This window comes from Aythya fuligula, chromosome 1 (genome assembly GCF_009819795.1).
Source record: "Aythya fuligula isolate bAytFul2 chromosome 1, bAytFul2.pri, whole genome shotgun sequence".
NCBI classification, from domain to species: Eukaryota; Metazoa; Chordata; class Aves; order Anseriformes; family Anatidae; genus Aythya; species Aythya fuligula.
In genome coordinates, this window is record NC_045559.1 from 135,774,755 (window position 1) to 135,796,354 (window position 21,600).

The 21,600-nt window shown below is 37.1% G+C and overlaps 1 protein-coding gene across 1 annotated transcript; it reads left to right on the top strand.

The window, feature by feature from the left end:
- Positions 1 to 754: 754 nt before the first annotated feature.
- On the top strand, positions 755 to 21,327 carry LOC116496310 (interleukin-5 receptor subunit alpha-like). The gene is made up of 10 exons (XM_032199333.1): positions 755 to 857; positions 1,243 to 1,397; positions 1,505 to 1,652; positions 2,269 to 2,377; positions 2,542 to 2,729; positions 5,760 to 5,896; positions 12,510 to 12,654; positions 16,615 to 16,702; positions 18,582 to 18,672; positions 21,208 to 21,327. Exons 1-10 carry the CDS (start codon positions 755 to 757, stop codon positions 21,325 to 21,327), a joined length of 1,284 nt encoding a protein of 427 aa, XP_032055224.1.
- The last annotated feature ends 273 nt before the right edge of the window (positions 21,328 to 21,600 follow it).

A 21,600-nucleotide genomic window follows, 5' to 3' on the forward strand; every position in this document is an offset into this window, starting at 1 on the left:
TAATTCTGTGGAGAACTGTTTGAGAGGTCGTCTTACAGCAAGAGAACTGCCTTTGAATGAACAGTCAGCCATCAGAGAAGCATCAATGTGTATATCTTTCTAAAAACAACTTCGACCAGTGTGTTATCTGTTTGCTCACTCTATCCCAAAGTTTGCAAATGTGGCATATTCTTACTGATACTCACTTTTGAAAATGGCAGGATTCATTTATCTTCTCCTCAGATAGTTACCATTCATTTTATCCTAAAGTAGACACCTAAAACAGGTAATGTGAATCACAACCTAGAAGTGACAGTTGCTCTACTGCCACTAGAGGCTAGAGGACTCCCACAGATAGAGCTGATGTTTCTGTATCCATCTAAAGTTATCTTGGATGATTCCCACCCAAGCTGTCTGCTACCAGGCACTATCAGTAGTGTCGTTTCTGTGATCTTGCCATGCAAATTAAGCAGCGCCCCAATTCAAAACCAGCTCAGTATGGCACATGCATCATCCTTGGCCCTGGCACACAGTTAAAGACTAGGTTTAAATACAAACATCCTGATAATAGAAGACACAGACCAACAAGACCCATTGACAAAGAGTTATTTCATGCTTACTTCCTATATTTTGAACATAATTTAAGTGGTTAAGTTACTGTTTCATATTATTTCACAGATGCAAAACGAAAACATCATGTTCTAAGAGTTTTTCCAGCCAAACTTGCAACTAGAGAGTCTCAATTTCTGCAGACCTGTGGCCCAAAGCATTTGCTATGGCACATGTTACATTTGTTCCTGTCGTGCTGATACTAACTTTATTACAGCATAAAACACTGTTTTCCACTGGCCTGGCAAATGGACAACCAGACGTAGTGGGTAAGTAACATATTCAGTGACAGTTCATCCTATGTTAACCATCCCAGATGTCTGATTAGAACTTCTTGCCAAAGTTCCCATCCCAGATGTCTGATCAGAACTTCTTTTCGAGGCTCTTTCTACAGCCAGTGGATAGACATAGAGATCAAACCCATAGGAAAATTCTCCAGGATAGTTAAAAGTGAATCACCTGACATTTTGGGAGCTATAGATAAGTAAATGTAAATCTCACGTTAAAGTTACATTACTGAATATGACAACCTGCTCCATGTGAGAACAGAGCTCTCAGGGATCTGATGAATGTGCAAGCCTTACTGGAAGCAAAATCCTTTGTCTATGCAGTTGGGGTTAGGTCTTCCACTGTGTAATGTCATTATAATTGCAGATGAACTTGGGCTACATAATGATCTTCAGATTACCAAATATGATTCCAGAGTTATTCTGTCCTGGAACAATAACCTGACAGAAGAAGAGACAAAGAAGTACCGTGTGAAGTATATTTTGAGTTACACATTCTTCAATACCTCTTATGAAAGGAAAGTAAGTTCCACAGTTACACACAGTTTAAAGTGAAGTCACACATTTGGTAACTGAATTTGCATCATTTTCCTTTCAGTACTTAGTACTGTCTGTCCTTCCCTTCTTAGGAAAGACTACAGGAAAAGAAAAAGATAATACGTCTTGAGTTACATTCCGGTTTTAACGCTAAAGTTAAAACACAGCTTTTTGCAAAAGAAACTGAAGAGCTAATTAAGGAAAGTGGCTGGACAGAATGTACTTACAAGGCTCCTCCAGGTCTGTTATTTCTTGCATGTTGTTAAGACATAAAAGCACTCATGATAATATTCTGTCTTGGAGTCATATTGCTTCTAAAACCCCATTTATGACATTTTTTTGGTATGGATATAGAAAAATGACTCATAGCATCTTGAAATATTATGGAATTATTTTAGGCATGTTCAGATTCAGAAAACACTAGCCCCGCTGCATGAGATGTCAGAACAACCCAAGCACTCCCTCCATCTTCCCTGACAGCTCCTATGTCTGTTGAGATTGCTTTCTGTATTACCTGGCTTCAAGAAAACTTAAAAGAGTAGAGACCTTCAGCTAGTATTCCAGATATTTTATTTTATTTTATTTTATTTTATTTTATTTTATTTATTTATTTATTTATTTTATCTTTAACTGTGTTAACTATGTTTAACTGTGCTTTTGGTGGTAGCCAAAGTGCTTCTCAGTTATCATGTCCTCAAAAGCTGAAAGATCCATTTGTTCTCATCCACCAGTTATCCTCCAGAAATAAGGATATCTGATGGGTTTGTAAAGGCATCCATCATGTTGTTATTAGAAAATTCATATAAAATAAACATCATATTTTCACTTATTTTTTTTTCTGATTTCTTTGTTTCAGTATATATTCAGAATCTTTCATGTATCATATATAATATTTCTTTCTTCAATTGCACCTGGCATGTTAAAGCAGAAGCTCCTGCCGATATCCAGATTTTTTTTTCATACAGGTAAAGACCTTGTGCAAAATAAGTATAAAACCGTTTTTTTTTTTTTGTTGTTTGTTTGTTTGGTTGGTTGGTTTGTTTTGTATACTTGCTTAACCCAAGTCTATTATACCTTGTCTAAGGTTTCTTGTAACTTCATCTACAACACTCATATTTTCTTCCGACAGACAGACAGGAAAAGATTTTGAATGCCAGCAATATATAAAAAATGCAAGGAAGAAAAATATTGGATGCCACATGAAAGACATATATTTCCAGCCATCAAGAAAAATCAAATTAAATATATCTGTAACAGATCTGAAAAATAATTCAAGAGGACTTTCTTATTACAAAGCTCTTCTACCTCAGAAAATAGGTAAGTATTGTCCATTATTGCCAGTTATGAAAAGTTCATTTATTAATTATTTTGTTGGTCTTGAAACAAAGAAATGAAAGAGGGAAGTGTGAAAAATTCAAATATTATTTCTAACTTTCTATGCATTTATATCTCTGAGAATTTAACACAAAAATTAAAGAAAAGTAACTGTGGCTCAGAGGCTTTTATTTATTTTTCTCTGAAGTAATACAATTGTTTATCTATAATTGTCTTTTAAAAATGACATAAAATCACAATAAAATGTGATAAATGAAAATGTCATAAAAATCACAATATTGTGAGAAAATGTTTTAAAGGTTTCATTCCATGCAATTTGAAAAAAAAAAAAAATCTCTGCTTTTCTCCAGTTCTTCTCTTTTCTATCATTTTTTCTTTTATAGTTCTGAGGAAAGGGATAAAGAAAAAGGAATATAAACCCACAAAAGTCTCACTAATAACTGATCTGAGAATATGAGTGTTCTCAAATACCAGTAACATTTCTATTTATCTATGAAGGCATTTTTCAGTTAAAATTATTTTTGCCAGTGATTTTTAACTACTGGCAGTCCTGAATGATCAGATTACTTTATTTTTCTTTACTTCATCGTGATGTTTAAATTAATCCCACTAGTGAGAAATTCTTCTGAGTTTTAGCACAGATTATAGACTCAAATACTTTAAATCATGAAAGTATTGATCATATTTCAAACCTGTGACTTGGGAATTGGGGATAACTCAAATAAAAGCAAAAACTCATTAAAAACTATCAAATCTATCCTGAGCTAGGTCTCTTTTATTCTTATACAGTATTCTCTTTTGTTCTCATACTTTATAATTATTGGTTTTACCAAAATAATTATACTGCAGTCAGAATCAGCTAAAAGCAATATGTTCTGCTTTCGCACAACGACATATTTTCAAGGAAATACATGTAAGTTCTTCCACCCTCCCCCCCCAAAAGAAAAAATCTGCAGGACACTGTGTTAGGTGTTTCATAGCTGAACTGGGAGGAGCTCACTTCCAAATTGTCTGCATTACAATCTCCTCCCTCCTGTTTAGAGCTATATCACTGCCTCCCCTTTGCTGAGGCTAGGCCACCAGCACTTCCTCCCAGCCCATCCTGACATTTCCATTGAGTCATAAGCATGGCTGCATGCCAGCCACAGCTGGTTCAGCCAACAGCTTCCCCTCCTGTCCCAGTGTAGAGCACAAATCTACCTTGCTCCTAAAATCCATTGCCAAAGTTTGGTAGCGTGCAGCAACCCCAAGGGTGTTTGCAGGTGATGCTTTTCCACACATTACAAATCATGGCATTGCCCTTGCAAGGCTAGTGTTGCAAGTCAGTGCTGCCCTCTCCACCTGAGAAGCCAGTTGCACCCTTTGTACCACACTCATCAGAAAGGCTCTTTTGTGCTTGGCTTCCCTTCTTCAACTGGAGCACACCCCACTGGGCTTCAGCCAACCTTGTCCTGTCACTCTCCTGGAGGTGCTCTGGGGTGCCAGCCCTTGCAAGCCCAGTTCTTGTCACATACCATGACATGCTTCCTGACTAAGCAGGACTTGTGCTTGCCCTGTGCTGCACACAGCCCAAGATAACTCAGCCCTAGCTGCCAATGTGGCTGAAGAAATTTCCTTCTTTAGGGTTGCATTCCTACTCTTGGTACACTCACAGCAGGGTGAGATGCTCTGGAAATAATATCTCAGAGGTGGAAACATTTTTTTACCACTGCCAAACACAAAATAGCTGCTGTTCACCTTCCTCACCTTTCATGGCTGGGGTACACCTCGACCCTTAAGGCTGGTCTGTGCCAATAGGGTCAGTTTCAGGGGCAGGCGGAAGAGAACAGCTTTACAAGCCTGAGGTTGCGAAAGAAGCTTTTGCTAACTTTGTGGAGCCTGCCTCGGGCTCAGAGAGGAGACTTCTCAAGATGGGGAACAAAAAAGAAAAGCCAAACAGGAAACCTTAACATGATACAAACTCTTGTAGAGGTTCATGCAGCTGCAGCTGCAGGAAAACACACGCAGCTGCTTTATGGGGGAGCAGTGTTGCCACTCTCCCTCTTTCCTTCTGCATCTCTGTCTTCTTAGTGCCATGCTGCAGCCATGCCAGTCTCAGGCCTTACCATCTCTGTCCCCACAGCCCTGTGGTGAATACATGCCTCTGCTGGGAGAGCTTTTTTGGAGGACTGCAGCTGTGGTTCCTCCCTTTGTGGCAATGCAACAGCAACTGCAGAGGGGTCATGCTGCTTGAGCGCTCCAGCACACACCTGTACCTGACTGAGATCAGTGCCCCAGCACTCGCCATGCTAGAAATTGGTTATCTAAACCAAATACTAAAATCCATGGAAGCAAAACGTCCCTTGCTACCAACCCTGCCCACCTTCCCTGCACAGAACACATGGCCTCTGCATGCCTTGCAGTTCATGATGAGACGTGGTGGGGTGGGGAATTATTCTTTTATTGTTTATATTTCCTAAGCCTGTCTTGCTCCAAAGGAAAACATTTCCTCCATAGCAAGTGCTCATGTGCTCATTTGAAAAAGAAATAGAAGTTTTAAGCATGTGTAGCAGAACTCATAAAGTGAATAATACTTGCCAGAAGCTGCTACACGTCAGTGAGAACTGAAACTCCACTTTTTCAAAGTTAAACCACTGGACTCATAGACAGACGTAGGGTATCCCACAAGACACGGTGGAAATAATCCTAAACCACCTAAAGCCTACTCCAAGGTCTTCTTGACACCCTCCAAAACTCGGTGAACACAAAGGGCCTGCTCCTCCTGCCTGGAAAGTTATATGAGAAAAAACTGCTTCCCTTTATTTTGAGGCGCAAATGGATACCACTTAGTGAGCAGCACTTTTAAAGAAATCATCTTGTTCACTGAGTGCTTGCTCTGCCTGTGGGAAACTCCAGTTCAAACAGGCAGTTGTCTATTATAAAGACCAATGTACTGTGTTGTTGTTGTTTTGCATCAGCAGAAATATGAGAAACAACATGAGGTACAGAAGAAATTTCTGTGCTTATTTTCAGAGAAACTCAACCCGCCGATCAACGTCTCAGTTTCCCTGGAAAACAGAAGTATTAAAATTCACTGGAAACCCCCGCCTACCGTTGGTTCAGCAAGTAACAACTGCTTCATGTATCAAGTGAAAATAACGGACCATAAGGTAATCATTCTGGGGGCAATGTACTTACTCCCCATAGCATAATTTATATAAAAATGAGGCATACTTTGAGCTTAAAGGAATTAAAACTCAAACAACTTTAAAGAAACCTTAAGATCATTCTTAAATAGCCCAGCATTTTTTGTCTTTCTGGTCAAAAAGAAAATTTTAGGAAGTTTTTTCAGATTCATTTTTGCTTTCAAGTGGACTGCTTTTTTGTTTTGTTTTGCTTGTTTTATTTTTTACCTTTCATCTTGAATTCCAATTGTACATTAACATCACTCAGATTAATGACTTTTTGCTATTGATAAAAAGACATCATTTTGTGAAAACTGAGAAACAGAAGAAAGGGTAAAAACCTTTATTTCAGAAAGGTAGTTTTCAGCCAGAAGAATATGTTATTGAAAGATGTTGAATATCACTGTTCCCATATCTTTTCCATCCAAAGATTAGACTTGCATATTTTACCTTTTTTTTTTTTTTTTTTCATACAAGGAAAAACTGGATGGCCACAGTTGCACTGTAAAGATACTGTATGGTGTGTTTTTCCATCAGTTTGTTCACTAATATGTATTGGTCAGGCTCCAGCTTATCTCATTTGTTCTGGAACTGCAACTATCTTCTATTCTACAGAAGTAGTATACAGATTTATTCACTCTTAGCAGCTCTTTTCCATGTATAAATATTCAAAGCTATTTTCAGAGTTTTTCTGAAGGATGTTAAACATTTTTAAATGTTATTTAAAAACATTGAAACACTTTATATCTTTTGTTTAGTGTTTGTTGAGATGTTCCTAGTTAAATTAAGTTTTTGAATCTAAACTATGTATTGCTTAAAAAAAAAAAAAAAGATGCTAAATGTGAAAAGTAGGAAAACACTTTTACGAATTCAAGATGATGATTATGAAGATGAAAGGACTGGAGCACCTCTCCTATGAGGAAAGGCTAAGAGAGCTGGGAATCTTCAGCCTGGAGAAGAGGAAGCTAAGGGGGATCTCTTCAATATCTATAAACACCTGAAGGAAGGGTGCAAAGAAGACAGGGCCAGGTTCTCTTCAGTGATGCCCAGTGCCAGGACCAGAGGCCCTGGGCACAAACAGGCCCACAGGAGGCTTCCCTTGAGCACCAGGCAGTGCTCCTGTGCTGGGTGATGGAACCCTGGCACAGGCTGCCCAGAGAGGCTGTGGGGTCTCCTCCTTGGAGGCCTTCAAAAGCCACCTGGAGATGGGCCTGGCCTCCAGAGGCCAGACAGCCTCACCTGTTCTGTGGCTTTTTGAAATTACACTTTTTTTTTTTTTTTTTTTTTTCTTTAAATAAGCTGAGTGTAAATAAGATTCTATCATACACCAAGAATTTTGAATCGGTTTCTGCCTGGATAACATCTGTGTCTTCTTGATGTTCCACCTGAATCTTAAGATAATATGTATAAGTATTTTGTTTGAAAAACGCTTGTAGATATTTCAAAACACTCCCCCACCTAGACAGAAACTGAACATGTATTTGTTTTGAAGTGTAGCTGCAAAATGTTGCATTTTAACATGGAATTAATTACTTGTAGAAAGGCACTATTCATAGAATGATAGAATCATATAATCATAGAATCACAGAATCACAGAATGGTATGGGTTTGAGGGGAACTTAAAGATCGCCCAGTTCCTTCCCCCTGCCCTGGGCAGAGACACCTCCCACTAGACCAGGTTGCCCAAAGCCCCATCCAGCCTGGCCTTGAACACCTCCAGAGATGGGGCATCCACAGCTTCTCTGGACAACCCGTTCCAGAACCCCACCACCCTCAGAGTAAAGAATTTCTTCTTAATATCTAATCTAAACCTACCCTCTTTTAGTTTAAAGCCATTCCCCCTTGACCTGTCACTCCACCCCCTGACAAAGAGTCTCTCCCTGACAGCTTTCCTGTAGGCCCCCTTTATGTACTGGAAGGCCACTGTAAGGTCTTCCCAGAGCTTTCTCTTCTCCAAGCTGAACAACCACAACTCCCTCAGCCTGTCCTCACAGGAGAGGTGCTACAGCCCCTTAATAATCTTTGGAGCCCTCCTCTGGACTCATTCTAATACTTCCATGTTTCCCCAAAGCTGAACACATTACTCCACGTGGGGTCTTATAAGAGCAGAGGGGAAGAATCACCTCCCTCTCCCTGCTGCTGGCCATGTTGCTTTTGATGCAGCCCAGGGCACAGTTGGCTTTCTGGGCTGCAAGCACACACTGCTGGCTCATGTTGAACTTCTCATTAACCAACAACCACAGGTCCTTCTTTTCAGAGCTGTTTTCAATCCATTCTCCACCCAGCCTGTATTTGTGCTTGGCATTGCTCTTACCCAGGTGTAGGGCCTTGGATTGGCCTTGATGAACTGTGTAAAGTTCTCACAGGTCCACATCTCAAGCCTCAGAAACTCACAAGTTCCTCTGGATGGTATCCCTTCCGCCCTGTGCTCTGAAGCTGTAGATTAAAAGCATATGATTTCCTGCCATCAGAATAACACTATGTTGACTCTCAATGTACTCCTCAAAACTAAACCAGCTTTGCTAATTTAAATTGCAATATTAATTTGTTGCTAAAATTTGTAATTAGGTTTCACCCTTGCAAAGTTTTTCTCTCATACTTAATTCATGTTATATTCAGTGAATTATTCATGTGAAATACATGTGAATCCTTGCAGGATGGTGCTCACAATTTACATGTCAATGTTGTTATTTCTAGATACATCACTAAAATAATCACTTCTGTTGTTTACATACTTTATTATATATTTAATGATCATTCATGTTGTATCAGCAGCTTCTCTTAGTTTTAACACTAAAAAATAGAACAATGTTATAGTTTTGCTTATGCAGCATGGTGACAATATGGTGGCATTGCCAGCTGGTGGTTTAAAAGTACATAGCAGTAAGAGCTGAAATGTTTTCAGGCAGATTCTCATTTGCACTCCCAAAGAGTTGAAGGCCAAGCACTTAACTCAACATATGATACTAAAAAACTCAGATATGTGTTTGAATGTGAATTTTCTGAATCTTTGGTGTTTTCATTCAAGGTCTCTTTTAAGCTGTGTGTTTCTTCAAGAACCTAAATCTTAGCTAAGATGCCTGAATGCGCAGTATTGTAGCAATAAAAGGCTTATCTAAGCTAATGATACTATTCAAGTCTGAAAGAACAAGTTAATATATATCCCATTCTTCGTTAGACACAGTAGAAAGGAAAAATACAATAAGGTAGGCAAATTACTGGACACATAACATTATTTTCATATATTACATCAGGGTTTATTAGTTCAGATGTTTGGTTTATTAGCTAATTCTGATAAACAGCTTCCAGAGCTGCATTGGATCTTCTCATATTCACATATGCCCCCACTGCAGCACATGGAAAAGGTGTTTGGGTCTGTATGTGGATATTGGACCTCTCAGTTCTTTTTTTTTTTTCTTTTTTTTTTTTTTTCCCCAGAATAAAGACAGCTAGTCTCCTTCTAGGCCACCTCAGCACATAGTTATCATCTCCTTAACCATTCCCTAGTATAACACTTCAAAACTCATGCTAGATGCATCTGCGGGCTTTCTCCTGCCCTTTCACTAAACTCCTAATCTTTAACAGCTGGAAGCAGAGTGAGCAAGGGAGGTTCATGCTGGATCCTTGGTATGCTGCTCAGAAATGTGCTGGAGCACTTCTGATCCTTTCCTGCCAATGCAGGCAGGTTACTTTGCCATTTCAAGACACAGAGCAAGTGAAGTAGAAGCAGGGAGGGCCAGGAGTAAGAGGTCCTTTGTCAGCCCAGGGCTAGGATGTGCCTGAGTTGAGTAGCAGGGTTCTGCTCTTTATAGTTTGCTGCTGCTGCCCCTTTCCAGCTTCCTAACACCTCCGGCCCTCTGGAAGGAAATGTCAAATGCATTAAATTTTCCAGCATCTTTATTTACATGGAGTAAACCTATTCTATTTTTCTTTTCTTACACAGTTGTTCCTCTGTTTTCTACACATATGCAGGATATAAACAAAGCAAAGGAAACAAAAGGAAAATTGGGGTGCTGGTGGAAGAGAATAAACACCTACATCAGCGGAAAATTGTTGAGCTTTTTTTTTTTTTTTTTCATTGTTTAGATGGTTGGGGAGATAGGAGAGAGTCAACCAACAACAAAGCGTAACATGTGAGGGCACCAGCTAAGTGAAGGATCTTTGAGGCAGATTTGAGGAGAATCAGGATAAAGGGTAGTAATGGTTGAAAGGTAGTTACCTAGCAAAGTAGCACAAAATTGAGACACAAAGGTAAGGAAAAAAACTGCAGCAGTGTTACAGGAGACATGGGAGAGAGGTGAGTGGAGCAAGACTGAGGTTCTGTTTCCTGGTCAAATCCAGGTATTAATTATTTTCAGATAGACTTAATTACTTGAGGTATTAGGGTATTCCATAAACAGGGTTGTGGATATTTGTTTGATATTTATCCACCTAAGAGGATAATGATTAAAATATGAAAGTCTATATTTATTTATTCTGAATACTAGAAGAGATGACTTGCTGAATACTCATGTGTACAGACAATATTATTGTGATACAAACAGATAAATCTTAAAATTAGATAGTTAAGTCTACAGGTGACTGAAAGCTAGGAAGGGTTAACAAGCGGTATGGAGAATAAAATCTGAATTTGAAATTTTGGGTAAGTTTGAAATCAACAAGGCAAAGTTAAGTAATAGGGAAAATCCTACGATTAGGATGTATAGGTCAAATCTGCAAAAAAATATTTTTTTTTTTTTTTTTTTTAAAAAAAGAGGAATTAATGTGAAGGCAACAAAGCTGAAGAAAAAAGGTCTGTGGATTACATTGAACCACAAACTGAGTCAATAATTTTACGTTATTACACAAAGGTCAAAAGTTATTAAAGTATATATGATAGGCATGTCACATGTAGGTCATGACTAATTCTTCCTTCTAGATGCTAAGTTTCACCTGGAGTCTCAAATTGTGCTTTGGGCACCACCACAAAATATAAATATATTGTAAAAAGGTTCAGAGAACATTTACCCTAAACCTGTCCTTCAGTCTCCACCACCTGGAGCATGTTTTCAAAACTTCTGCTCATTTTGTCAACATTTTACAAGCAGAAGCTTTGAAGACATGCTCTAGGAGGACACCGTCTAGAGTAAAGGAGTGTCAGTAACTTGTGTGAACCCTCCTCTGGTACATAAAAGGATATTAATGAGAGCATAGGTATCATACTTACTCATGACTACTTGTGAGTAAGATAAATAGCGATTAGCTAAATTTAAAGCAAGAAAAACAGGCTAAAAGTTAGGACAAGTGTTCTAATTCCAAGGAAACTCTAGCAAGGCAACAGGTTTTCAAGCCTGCTTGGGGTGACTCTTATTGAGTTACAGATAGTAGGTTAGGCAAGAATCCTCCAAGAATGGTCTGGGTGTAGCAACATTTGGTCTACCGTTTTTTGGTCTCACTGACATAAGATGGCCTACATAATTTTACAAGATGTCTTTCATTCTAGCACTTTGGTAATTTCTTACAATGACATTACTTTATTATTGTCTCCTTAGGAACAAATGGTCAGGCACAGAATGTAGTGAGCACTAAAACATCGTACGTGTAGTTTGCTGTTGAAAGTCCTCATATCACACATGTTTACTTACTTTGAAAACCTTAGCATGTATGCTTTTGGATCTGTTTCTGGCAACAGATCTGGAAACAGGGTCACAAAGAGTGAAGGAAGAGAAAGAAGTTGTGTGATACATAGCCAAATCCATACTGTGATCAATATAAGGAAAGCAGTAGGTCACCTTTTCTTAAAGTTGCCCTAATTATGCTTTCCTAACCCCAACGATGCAAAGATTCTGTGCTCATTTATTTCTGAGATGTGTATTCAGAAATACTATTATTCTTTGCAAATTCCTAACATTAATGCCGATTTTTTTTTCTGAGCAGAAGCTTCTTGTCTTTTTAATTTTTTTTTTTTTTTTTTAAATTTAATTTAATTTATTTTTTTTATTCTTTTCTTAATTTTTTAGCATTGTTTGTTTATTTTACCTAGCTCCAGTTTTCAAAGTTGGTAAATGATTTTGAGAACCCTCTGTTATAGACTGTAGTGAACCTTGCATATGTTTAATCTTTTGAAGTGACATGCTTTCATTTATAGACACAATTAAGGATGTTTCAAAATAGTCACTAAAATAATGGAGAACCCTCACCATTAGACAGTTGAAAACTGAAAGCTTTTTTTCTAGCAGAAAACTAAAAACAGCACACCACCCACTACAAAAGCTTTGAAACTTGTGGATTCATTATTACTGTATTCATCCTATGTTTGGCGTGAGAAAAAAAAAAAGGGAATAGGTGCTTTCAGATTCTGACCATTCACACAGCTGATACTTCCTTCCATCTTTTTAGTTTTAACCTCCTGATCTTTAACCTGAGTTGAGTTTTAATACATGCCAGCTAAAAGACAGATTGTGTCAGATATAAACACTTTTTTTTTTTTTTTCTGAAAATCTCTTTTTATTAGGTAAGTGACATTGTAGTTAAGTAGTATTTGACATCCATAGAATTTTATCTGTTTCAATTGCAATGTGAAATCACCTAAAATAACCCCTTAAACCTGTCTTGATAGATTGTAAATGTTGCTGCAGAGAAATATGAGTATCCACTTCATAGGCCAGCAAAGAAATATACAGCACAAGTGAGGGCAAAGAAAGAGGTATGCATAAGAAACAAGATATGGAGTGACTGGAGTGAACCAGTGATTATTCATGATGGTAAGTTATCATGTATTTATCATTCATAACTCTTATCATTATATATTAGTATAATTTAGCATATTTACTTTCTGTTCTCTTTGCTGTACTGTATTATTATTACTGTACTGTAGCAGTATGTGGAAGTCCATGCCATGCACCAGGTCACACAGTTCTACATGCTGTGGGGAAATGTACCGTTTGATCTAATAGGTTAGATCTAATGGGTTAATAGCACAGGACTGTTCTCCCGGTGTGATTTTTGGCAGCCTTTAGAAAACAAAAATGGTCAGCAGCTGCATGGCTCACAACATCCCCCTGCCTGTTCTGCAATGGACATCTTTATGAATGCTTTCAGCTGAAGACAGTAAGCCAAGAAACACATGAATGTCATAAAGCTCATCAAATCATGTAGTCCTCAAGGACTAAATTTAACATATTTCTGTTACTGTATCAGGAGAATAATCTCTCATCTGACAGAGATAGGAAGTAGTTACGCTCACATTCAAATATATGTGCTCTGGCTCTCACAGTTTGCTTTAGTACAAATTAAACAAGAACCATGTTTTTTCCTTGACCTCCTATGACAAGATTTTAACGTTCATATGCTAACAAGTGACTCTTGTGCTTTCCATGGTTAGGAAAATGCCTCCACGTACAGCAGCTTCATAATGTCAGGTTGGGTAAAGGGGAAGTTGGATAATAGAATGAGTGACACTCAATATCTACACAGAGGAATGTACAGACTTGTCTCTGCATGTTAACATGAAAAACTGTTGAATGCTATTGTTAATAACATGATTCAAGATAAATATTTAATGTATCAGACTGTATTTTTGGCATATGTCTTTTTGATTCATTGAGTTTCAAATACATGTTTATCTGAGGATACAGGAAACACAAGGCCAGACATTAATATTTTTGCAATGGATTGAAGGTAAATTCACTCAGAGGGTTTATATGATGCCGTCTGTCTACTCCACCAAATGCCTTACCACATCCCACTATTCTGTTGGCACCTCTCAGCTACCATCTCTGCAGTCCAGACTCATTCACTTCATTTCAGAAGCATTTCACTTCTTAAATAGTCAGAAAGAGGAGCTTCATGTGCTCACTATGGTGAAGGAGAGGACACATTTCAGCCCATCAGAAACTTGAATTGCCTTTCGGAAATGCTTCTTTCTTCTCATTGAAGAGAGTGTGAGCTTTGGACATTAACATGCAGAGAGGTCTTCCTGGTGCCTCATGTCAGGCTGATAGTCAGTGGAGGGAGGGGAAATTAGAAGGGCTTTTCCTAGTAGGGAAATGTAGGTTTACTCATTCTCTGCCATCCCCTCACTAGAAAAAGGAAATGGAGTTGAGCAGTTATCCACCCTGATTCCAGCCTACCAAACCTTTCAGCAGCTGCAGCTGTCTGACTTTTCAACACCGTTGGTTTCCCAACTTCCTCTACAGCTGTTGTTGGAGCTTAACAACCACAGCTTGTTTCCTTTCCTTCAGAAAAGTTTGTGGAAGACAAGACTGCAATTGCATATAATATGTCATATCTCCATGTGTTCAGTGCAGCAAGTTGATTTACCTATGGCGCATACTGCACATATGCACAAGTTCATGTAATATGCCTATTTCCCTTCTTCCTTCCTGTATTCAGAGAGGATTAGTGGTGTTTGTAAAACAAATCTATGGAATATATTACACTGAAGGATCGCATGCTCAGGCAAACTTCTTTAGGCATCTATTTTGATACCTAGAAAGAGTTTTCTGTCCATTTTATTTTGTATTCTGTTGAAATGATTTTGGCTGTTTTTAATTGGGAATACATATAATAAATAGACTTTATGTAGTGCATTTTAATGCTGTCTAGATTTTATTTATTTATATTAAAAAATATGTTATTATTAGTATCATTCATGATAATTTCATGCAAGTCACATACTTAATTTCACAGACACAGTTATTTTTAAAATATTGAGACTTACCATGTAGTAACTTGAAATGAAAAACATCCATTCAGTATTTTATTTTGGAATGTGTCATTTTTTCTGCTGAAAGTTTTGAAGCAATGTGGACTGACCTGCTTTTTGTTTACTTCCACATGACGTTCTGATGTTTCATCTGGAAGTTAAGTTACATTTCTTTAAGAATGCATTTTTAAGAGGCATTTTATCCTCTACTTAAAAAAGCTGAAACATCAAAATGAAATAACATAATTCAAGACATAACTAAAATATTTGTTCTAAAATGTTCATTTGACATGAAAAGAATTTGTTAGTTTTCTCATGGGAAACACATTTGTTTTCCATCAAAATTAGCATATGCCCTTGAAAAATAAAACAATTTAAACTGAACTGTTCAGTATAGAAACTTTCTGCTGAAAGAGAAATGTTTGATCAGCTTTATTCATATATAGAAACTTGAAATAATTGGTCTAATTTTTAGAGCTTCTGAGCATTCATAGATCACTTTGAAGTTAATAGTAATTCAGAGGTGTTCTGAATTTTGCAGGCCAAGCCACTGTTGTATGTGACTAAATTTATACATTTGCATTTGAAAAAAAAAAGACAAAAAACAAAATAGCAAAACAAAATCAATCAATCAATAAAAAAAAATAACAACAACAACAACAAAACTTTAAAAGGTCTATCTCAAAGAATAAGTGCTTCTTTTTCTTTCACCTTTTCAAAATGTATGAGTTAAGAAAGCAAGAAGACCGAACCTCTTTGTGGTTTGGTTTGTATAAAGACCACTGCTTCCTCTTCTCTTGAGTGTGTACGTGATACAGGGTTAGCAACAGAATGTTGCAGAACAATCACCTCAAAATAAAGAATTAATGTTACACAGTCCAGAAAGTGTTCCAAACTTATTTTCTGAGCACTCAAAAGACAAGGGGAAAACTCTTGTCTTCAGCTTAAAATGAATAAAGAATAGGTTAGTATTTTAGTAGAACATAAAGGTTGTTCTTACACTTAGTTCTATACAGAGGTTTGAGAGCTTTTTCATGGTTTTACATCAAATTTGTGGAAATTCATTTCCTTGGTTTTAACTGCAGGTGGATTCAAACCAGGAACTTTTATTCAAATCTTTTGTTCTTTGAATTTGATCTAGATTGGTCCTAAAACCATTGTTTAACTGGCCTAGGACCACTAACATTTTAAGAACTGTTCCTACGTGTTTTTCTTCAAAGTACTTAGTTCAAAGGAATCCAAAATAGTCATGGTTCTAAAGCTAGGTATCAAACAAAAATAAAATTTGCCAAAAAAATGCATTTTTAAGTCTATCAAAGACTTTTGTATTTTGGTATTTGGGGTATTTTAGAGGAGTGAATGCAAGGTAAAAAACCAATATTTTCTGAACAGTATAAATATGTATTTCAAAATGTTTACTTGCATTTCTTTAGGACTTTGCCTAACACGGTTTAAAAAGGTAAGTATAATGAAGAACAAATGTTGCTTCTTGAGTCAGAGAGAATATTTTGTTTGACAAAAAGCTTTTATTTTCATTTTACCTTAAACCAGTTACAGCTGTGAAGGGGTGAGGAGGCAGCAGCATGAGTCTTATGGTGTGTGGAGATGGGAGGTGGCAACATCAGGAATCCAGGAGCAGCTGGGGCAGCAGGAGTGTCAATGACAGATGAAAAAATGGAGCTGATATCCAGAGAAATCAGGGCTCAATGGAAACATGCAGTGAAAGGACAGGCCATGCACAGCGTGAGAGAAATCCAGGGAAAGGAAGGGATGGAGTCCATTTATGCAGAGGAACATGGGGATTGAGACAGCAGCAAAAGCTGAGGGCTAAAAGGAAGAGAAAAAAACAATGCTGAATGCAGAAGCCCTTGTTCCATCTAAAAAGCTTGGTGAAATATTTGTTTAAATCTTTAGCAGTACAGGAATGGTGCAATATTTATGAGTCATTAATATATAATTCATTCATTTATGAAATATCCTTTCCCACATTATTAACATTATCTTTCTTCTTTCTAAGGAAAGACAGTGGACATCATGCTGCTAAGCCTCACATTGCTTTGCCTTCTAATTTTCCTTGGAGGTTTGCTGATATGTGCGTGTAGAAGGTAATATACATTTCTGGAAGGTAATATAAACTGTTGGTATGAGAGCGGTCAGGGAAAAAGAGAGATGAAGGTAAGGGTCAGCAAACCATACTCAATGGAGTAAAGTCAAACACCAGTCTTCTCAGATGAATTATTGTTTACAAGAAACAGATAATTGTGCATTACCAGCTGTTGTTTTAACAAAGGTGTGCTAGATGTAAGACTACATCTACTACTGAGCAGTATCTCACAGATCCCATCACAGTCCCTGGAGCTCCAGTCTCACACCCAGATCTTAGCCATATCTCTGCCTCTGTAGACGACATTTTTCCACCTTAGTCTGACTTCTGTCTCTCACTGTGATTTTGCCCCATGGTCTTGTGGGTTCTGCTTTCAGGCCACCAGCACTAATCACACCAAAGACAAATTTCATTTCCCGTGTTGCCCAAGTTCATTTCATAATTTATGGGTATTGCCTACAATATTCTTTTCCTCTAAACTGAACAGATTACCAAAAAAAAAAACAAAAAACAAAAAAAACCAACAACAACAAAAAACAAAAGTGAAAGTCATTCTGACAGAAGGAATTTTCATTGCTGTACCATTAGTGGCCCTCCAACCATCACTAATAAATGCAGACAACTGACTTGACACCACTACTTTTCTTTTCAGTTACACATTGTTCCTATTGGCATAACAGAGCAGGCTTTCTGAGAAACAAAAAACAAAAAACAAAACAAAAAAAAAAACAAAAACAAACAAACAAAAAAAGTTCAGGAAGGTAAGGTAACTCAAGATACCTTAGTATTTGTAACATGTAATATTTAAATGGAACCAGTGTTAAAAGTAAAATAATTAATTAATGACTAAAATAACTGCTGATTAAATGCTGATTAGGATAAAAGAGGTTACCATACATTCTACTTTCTTTTAATAAACAAAAACTCAAGAAACTGTGGCTATGAAAGAGTTAACATTAAAATACAATATCAAACGTTTCCCTGTGTGCAAGTAAAACATGTAATTGAGAGCCATCTGCATCTAAACATAAAAAAAATATTCTGGTCAAATAATGAGGATTGCTTTTGGTCTCAAGAGAGTAATTCAGCTGGTAGATCTCTTCTGTGATAAATTTGCATAGCATTGAAAACCAACAGATAATCCTTTGTGATGGCACAAAATGTGTTCATGAACTCTATGCAAACACCACTCACACTCAAGTTGAATTGTGCTAGACTTCAAATGAGTTAAAAGACATCTCTGATGTAATGCCTGTCCCTGTCCTTTATGTTTCTTTCTTTGATTAAAATATTTTACAGGTAATATTTAAAATTATTAAAATAGGAGTATTTTTTGTACTTGTCATAGTAGTATGCCATAAGCTCTTGCTTTTCTTGGAAGTCAAATGTGTGTGCATATCTATAGAGTCCTTTTAAATCTCTAGCTCTAGTTAAAACCAGTGAGGCAGAGGAAAAGCTGGAAAAATGCTGAGCAAAATGTCAGTAATGAAACAAAAAACCAAAATGTGTTATAGCTTTAGAAATGGTTAATGTCTGTTTAATTTAAATGTCTAAATCATGAACAATTTTTTGACACCTATGGAAACAATCTCCCCCAAAGTACTCAAGTTCCCTTTCTAGTCAGTGTAAAGAATTCAGAATCTCTGAAAGATGTTAGGCAGTTCCTAACCACCTCAATTTAGATGTGTTCCTTAGATTAATAATTTATTTCATGTGGGTCACAGACCATGCTCCACTTGTCTGATTATCTCCTCTCTGTGTTTAAGTTTCTTACTCAGTTAAACTGTTATCCAGTGTCCATTGCAGGTGCACCTATTGCAAAGTATTGTTTAATTCCTGCAGACATTTTAGAGTTGCATGTCTATATCACTCTCTTGTAGGTATAGATGCCTGGAAGTTATAACCATGCCTGTTCCACATCCTACAGATAATATCATAACTTGGTTAGCTGCAGATGAGACTCACCACCAGGTAGAGTGTATCTGTACTTTTTCTCTCACTACACTGACACGCATGATATTACTTGCAATCAGAGTGGCACAGCATTGCATTTGGAACAGCAGGTCAGTATTAAGAAAAACTGGGAAAACGGTATGCAGAGTTCTTGTAATGAAGCCAAAACAAAAACAAAACAAACAAACAAACAAAAAAACACCAAAAAAGAAAAAACAAACAAACAAACAAACAACAAAAAAAAAAAACATAGAGTGCTTGTGCAGGTTACAGGACAATGATTTCCATACAAACGATGGAGAAAGTCCTCAAGAGAATATTATGTCAAGTGTGCCTCAGAGAGGGCTTCAGCATAACCACACTCAATGGACCAATGTTTTAAGCAGCAATCACTATGACTCCCTGCAGAATAGGCATTATTACATGTATAAGCATGTGGGCAAGTTATCAAAGGAAAGAGTTTTGTGGCGAAGTGTAAATCATTGGCTATTTCATAATAAGCGTATACATACAGCAAGAGGAAGCTTAGCAATGCATGAAGTATATGCTACCTCAAGAGTACACCTGCTCCAAGGTAAATCATGGCCAGAGATATTTACTCTGGAAAATATTCCATTCTGCTAATGGAAGTTCAGTTGCTAGCTTATCTCACAGGAGATTAAAAATTTTCAGTCAACTGGACAAAACAGAAAATAAGTATTTCCAATATTTGTGTGACTGTAATTAATGCAGCTCCTTGGCTGGCACATTCAAGTCTTTTTATTACTGCCTGTGATTGTGTGAGTTAGAGGAAAAATGCGTTAGTCAGACAGTAGTCTAGATCTCTATAATTTTGGTGAAGCTACACAGTAAACTGTGCTATAGGAAGCACAGTAAGATTGTCTCTTATCTGGTTCTTCTGCAACACATGATGGAAAGGTGTGCCTTAACAGTGTGTTTTGGCAACATACCATTGAAATAGAAAACTGTTATGAGGAATTTCTCCATCCTGTGTTCAAAACATTTGTTTCAGTGCCTTTTTTTTTTTATTATTTTTTTTTGATTTGTTTCATTCATTTTACTCTGTCCTATTCAACTCTGTTGCTGTACAGTACCTTGAAGATTTCTATTAGTGCGTTCAGGAATGTAACTGACAATTGCTAATGTAAGCTTCTATGCCACCTTCTTTTCTTCCAGGGGAAAAAAAAAAAAAGTGTGCCTTTCAATGCTTTGTTGTTGTTGTTGTTTTTAATTAATTAATTAATTAATTAACTTAAATGTAAATATACAAGCATAACTACAAACCCTGATAGAAATTGTGGACCATCTAAATTCATGAATCACAACTAGATTGTAAGACAAGGGAAGTGAGTCCCCTCCCCTCCCATCGTGTCCCATCCCCTCCCCTCCTGTACCCTCCCTTCCACTAACCTCCTCTCTCGAAGGCAAACTTATAAATAAATTGTTGTCTATATGCCTAATGATATCAGAAATGACAAGACCGATGGCATGTGTTTTAAACTCACACCTGGAGTTCGTTCCACAAGCCTCAGCCTGGCTCCCAAGAGCAATCTGTGCTCCTCTACTTTATAGTCTCAGAAAAGAGAAGCCCAAGAGAGCTCCAGAACTATACTCAAGTCAAATCTTTCATTCTCAAGATTCAAAGTCATTTCTATGATATTTATGGCCAAAATTATTTTATTGAATTTGATCTAAAGGTGTCATATTTGCTACTTCTTCTATGCAAAAATCCTTTGGCACACTTTTCACGAGCAATGGCGTGCAAATTAACTAAAAATACCCCTTGTGATTATCACATATGAACTACCAGAATATAAAGACAAAATTATCATCAAACATATATTCTGTATCTCCCACAAACATTGAACTGCATGCACTACTCTTCAGACATCTTTTGTATTCACTATATAAAACAAAAAATACAACAAATAATGACCACCACAAAAAATATATCAAATATTACTAACTGAGAAAGAAGACATCTCTGTCCCCAAACTATTACAAAACACCACACACACTTTTGACAGGAAGACCTCAGCATATCTATGTAATTGTTGTCTAGATGATTACTACAAGTGGCTGAGATGTGTGTTGATGGCACATCTAGGAAAGAGAAATTGAATAAAACATATGGAACAGATCAGTACCTCAGATACTGCTGACACCTGAAATAGCAGTGACATTGGCTTTGGACATAATGTAAGAGTAAAGAAGATTGCAAAGAATGGTGCTGAGATAATCTGTTTTACCAACACATAAATACAACCACTGAAAGCTAGAGTGTGACTTTGACATAAACTCTAGGTATACGGTTATATCATCCTTCAAGGCAACAAGCAACAAAATAAAGGCTCAGAACAGTGAAGCAAATTTGTTTATGATCACCTATTACAGGGAGAGATCTCTGTAACTCAGTTATCATAACAGACGAAGTAATCTGTACTAACCCCAGATAAATCAAATAGCTTGTAATAAAATTCAAGCAGAATTTGTAGTACCATTCAATGCAGATGTTGTGCATAACATTTTTTTTTTTTTTTTTTTATCCAACAGAAACAAATTTCAATGCAAATGGAAATGCACTCAGAGGTTGTTCTGGGAATACTAGAAGAGAATGGAGACAACATTCACCAACAGGGACATTTGAAGGATTTTGAATTAGAAGACCTGTAGGAGTGATATACCTTCTTTATTTACATGCAAGAGTTAACTTTCTGTTAGCTGGATGATATTCTGACAGATCTAAGAAAGGCTGATATTGGAGTTTGTCTGATACAAATAGTCTCTTACATTGTGCAACTCTTAAAATGAGCTCAAGAAAACACTGCCTTGTAGTTTATCTCTAACTACTACTGATCTTCAGCCCAGTAAAATTACAGCAGCCGAAACAGTATGATTGAATATTGGAGTCCACTTGGGTCAAGACAGAATCAGAATTTCTCTCCT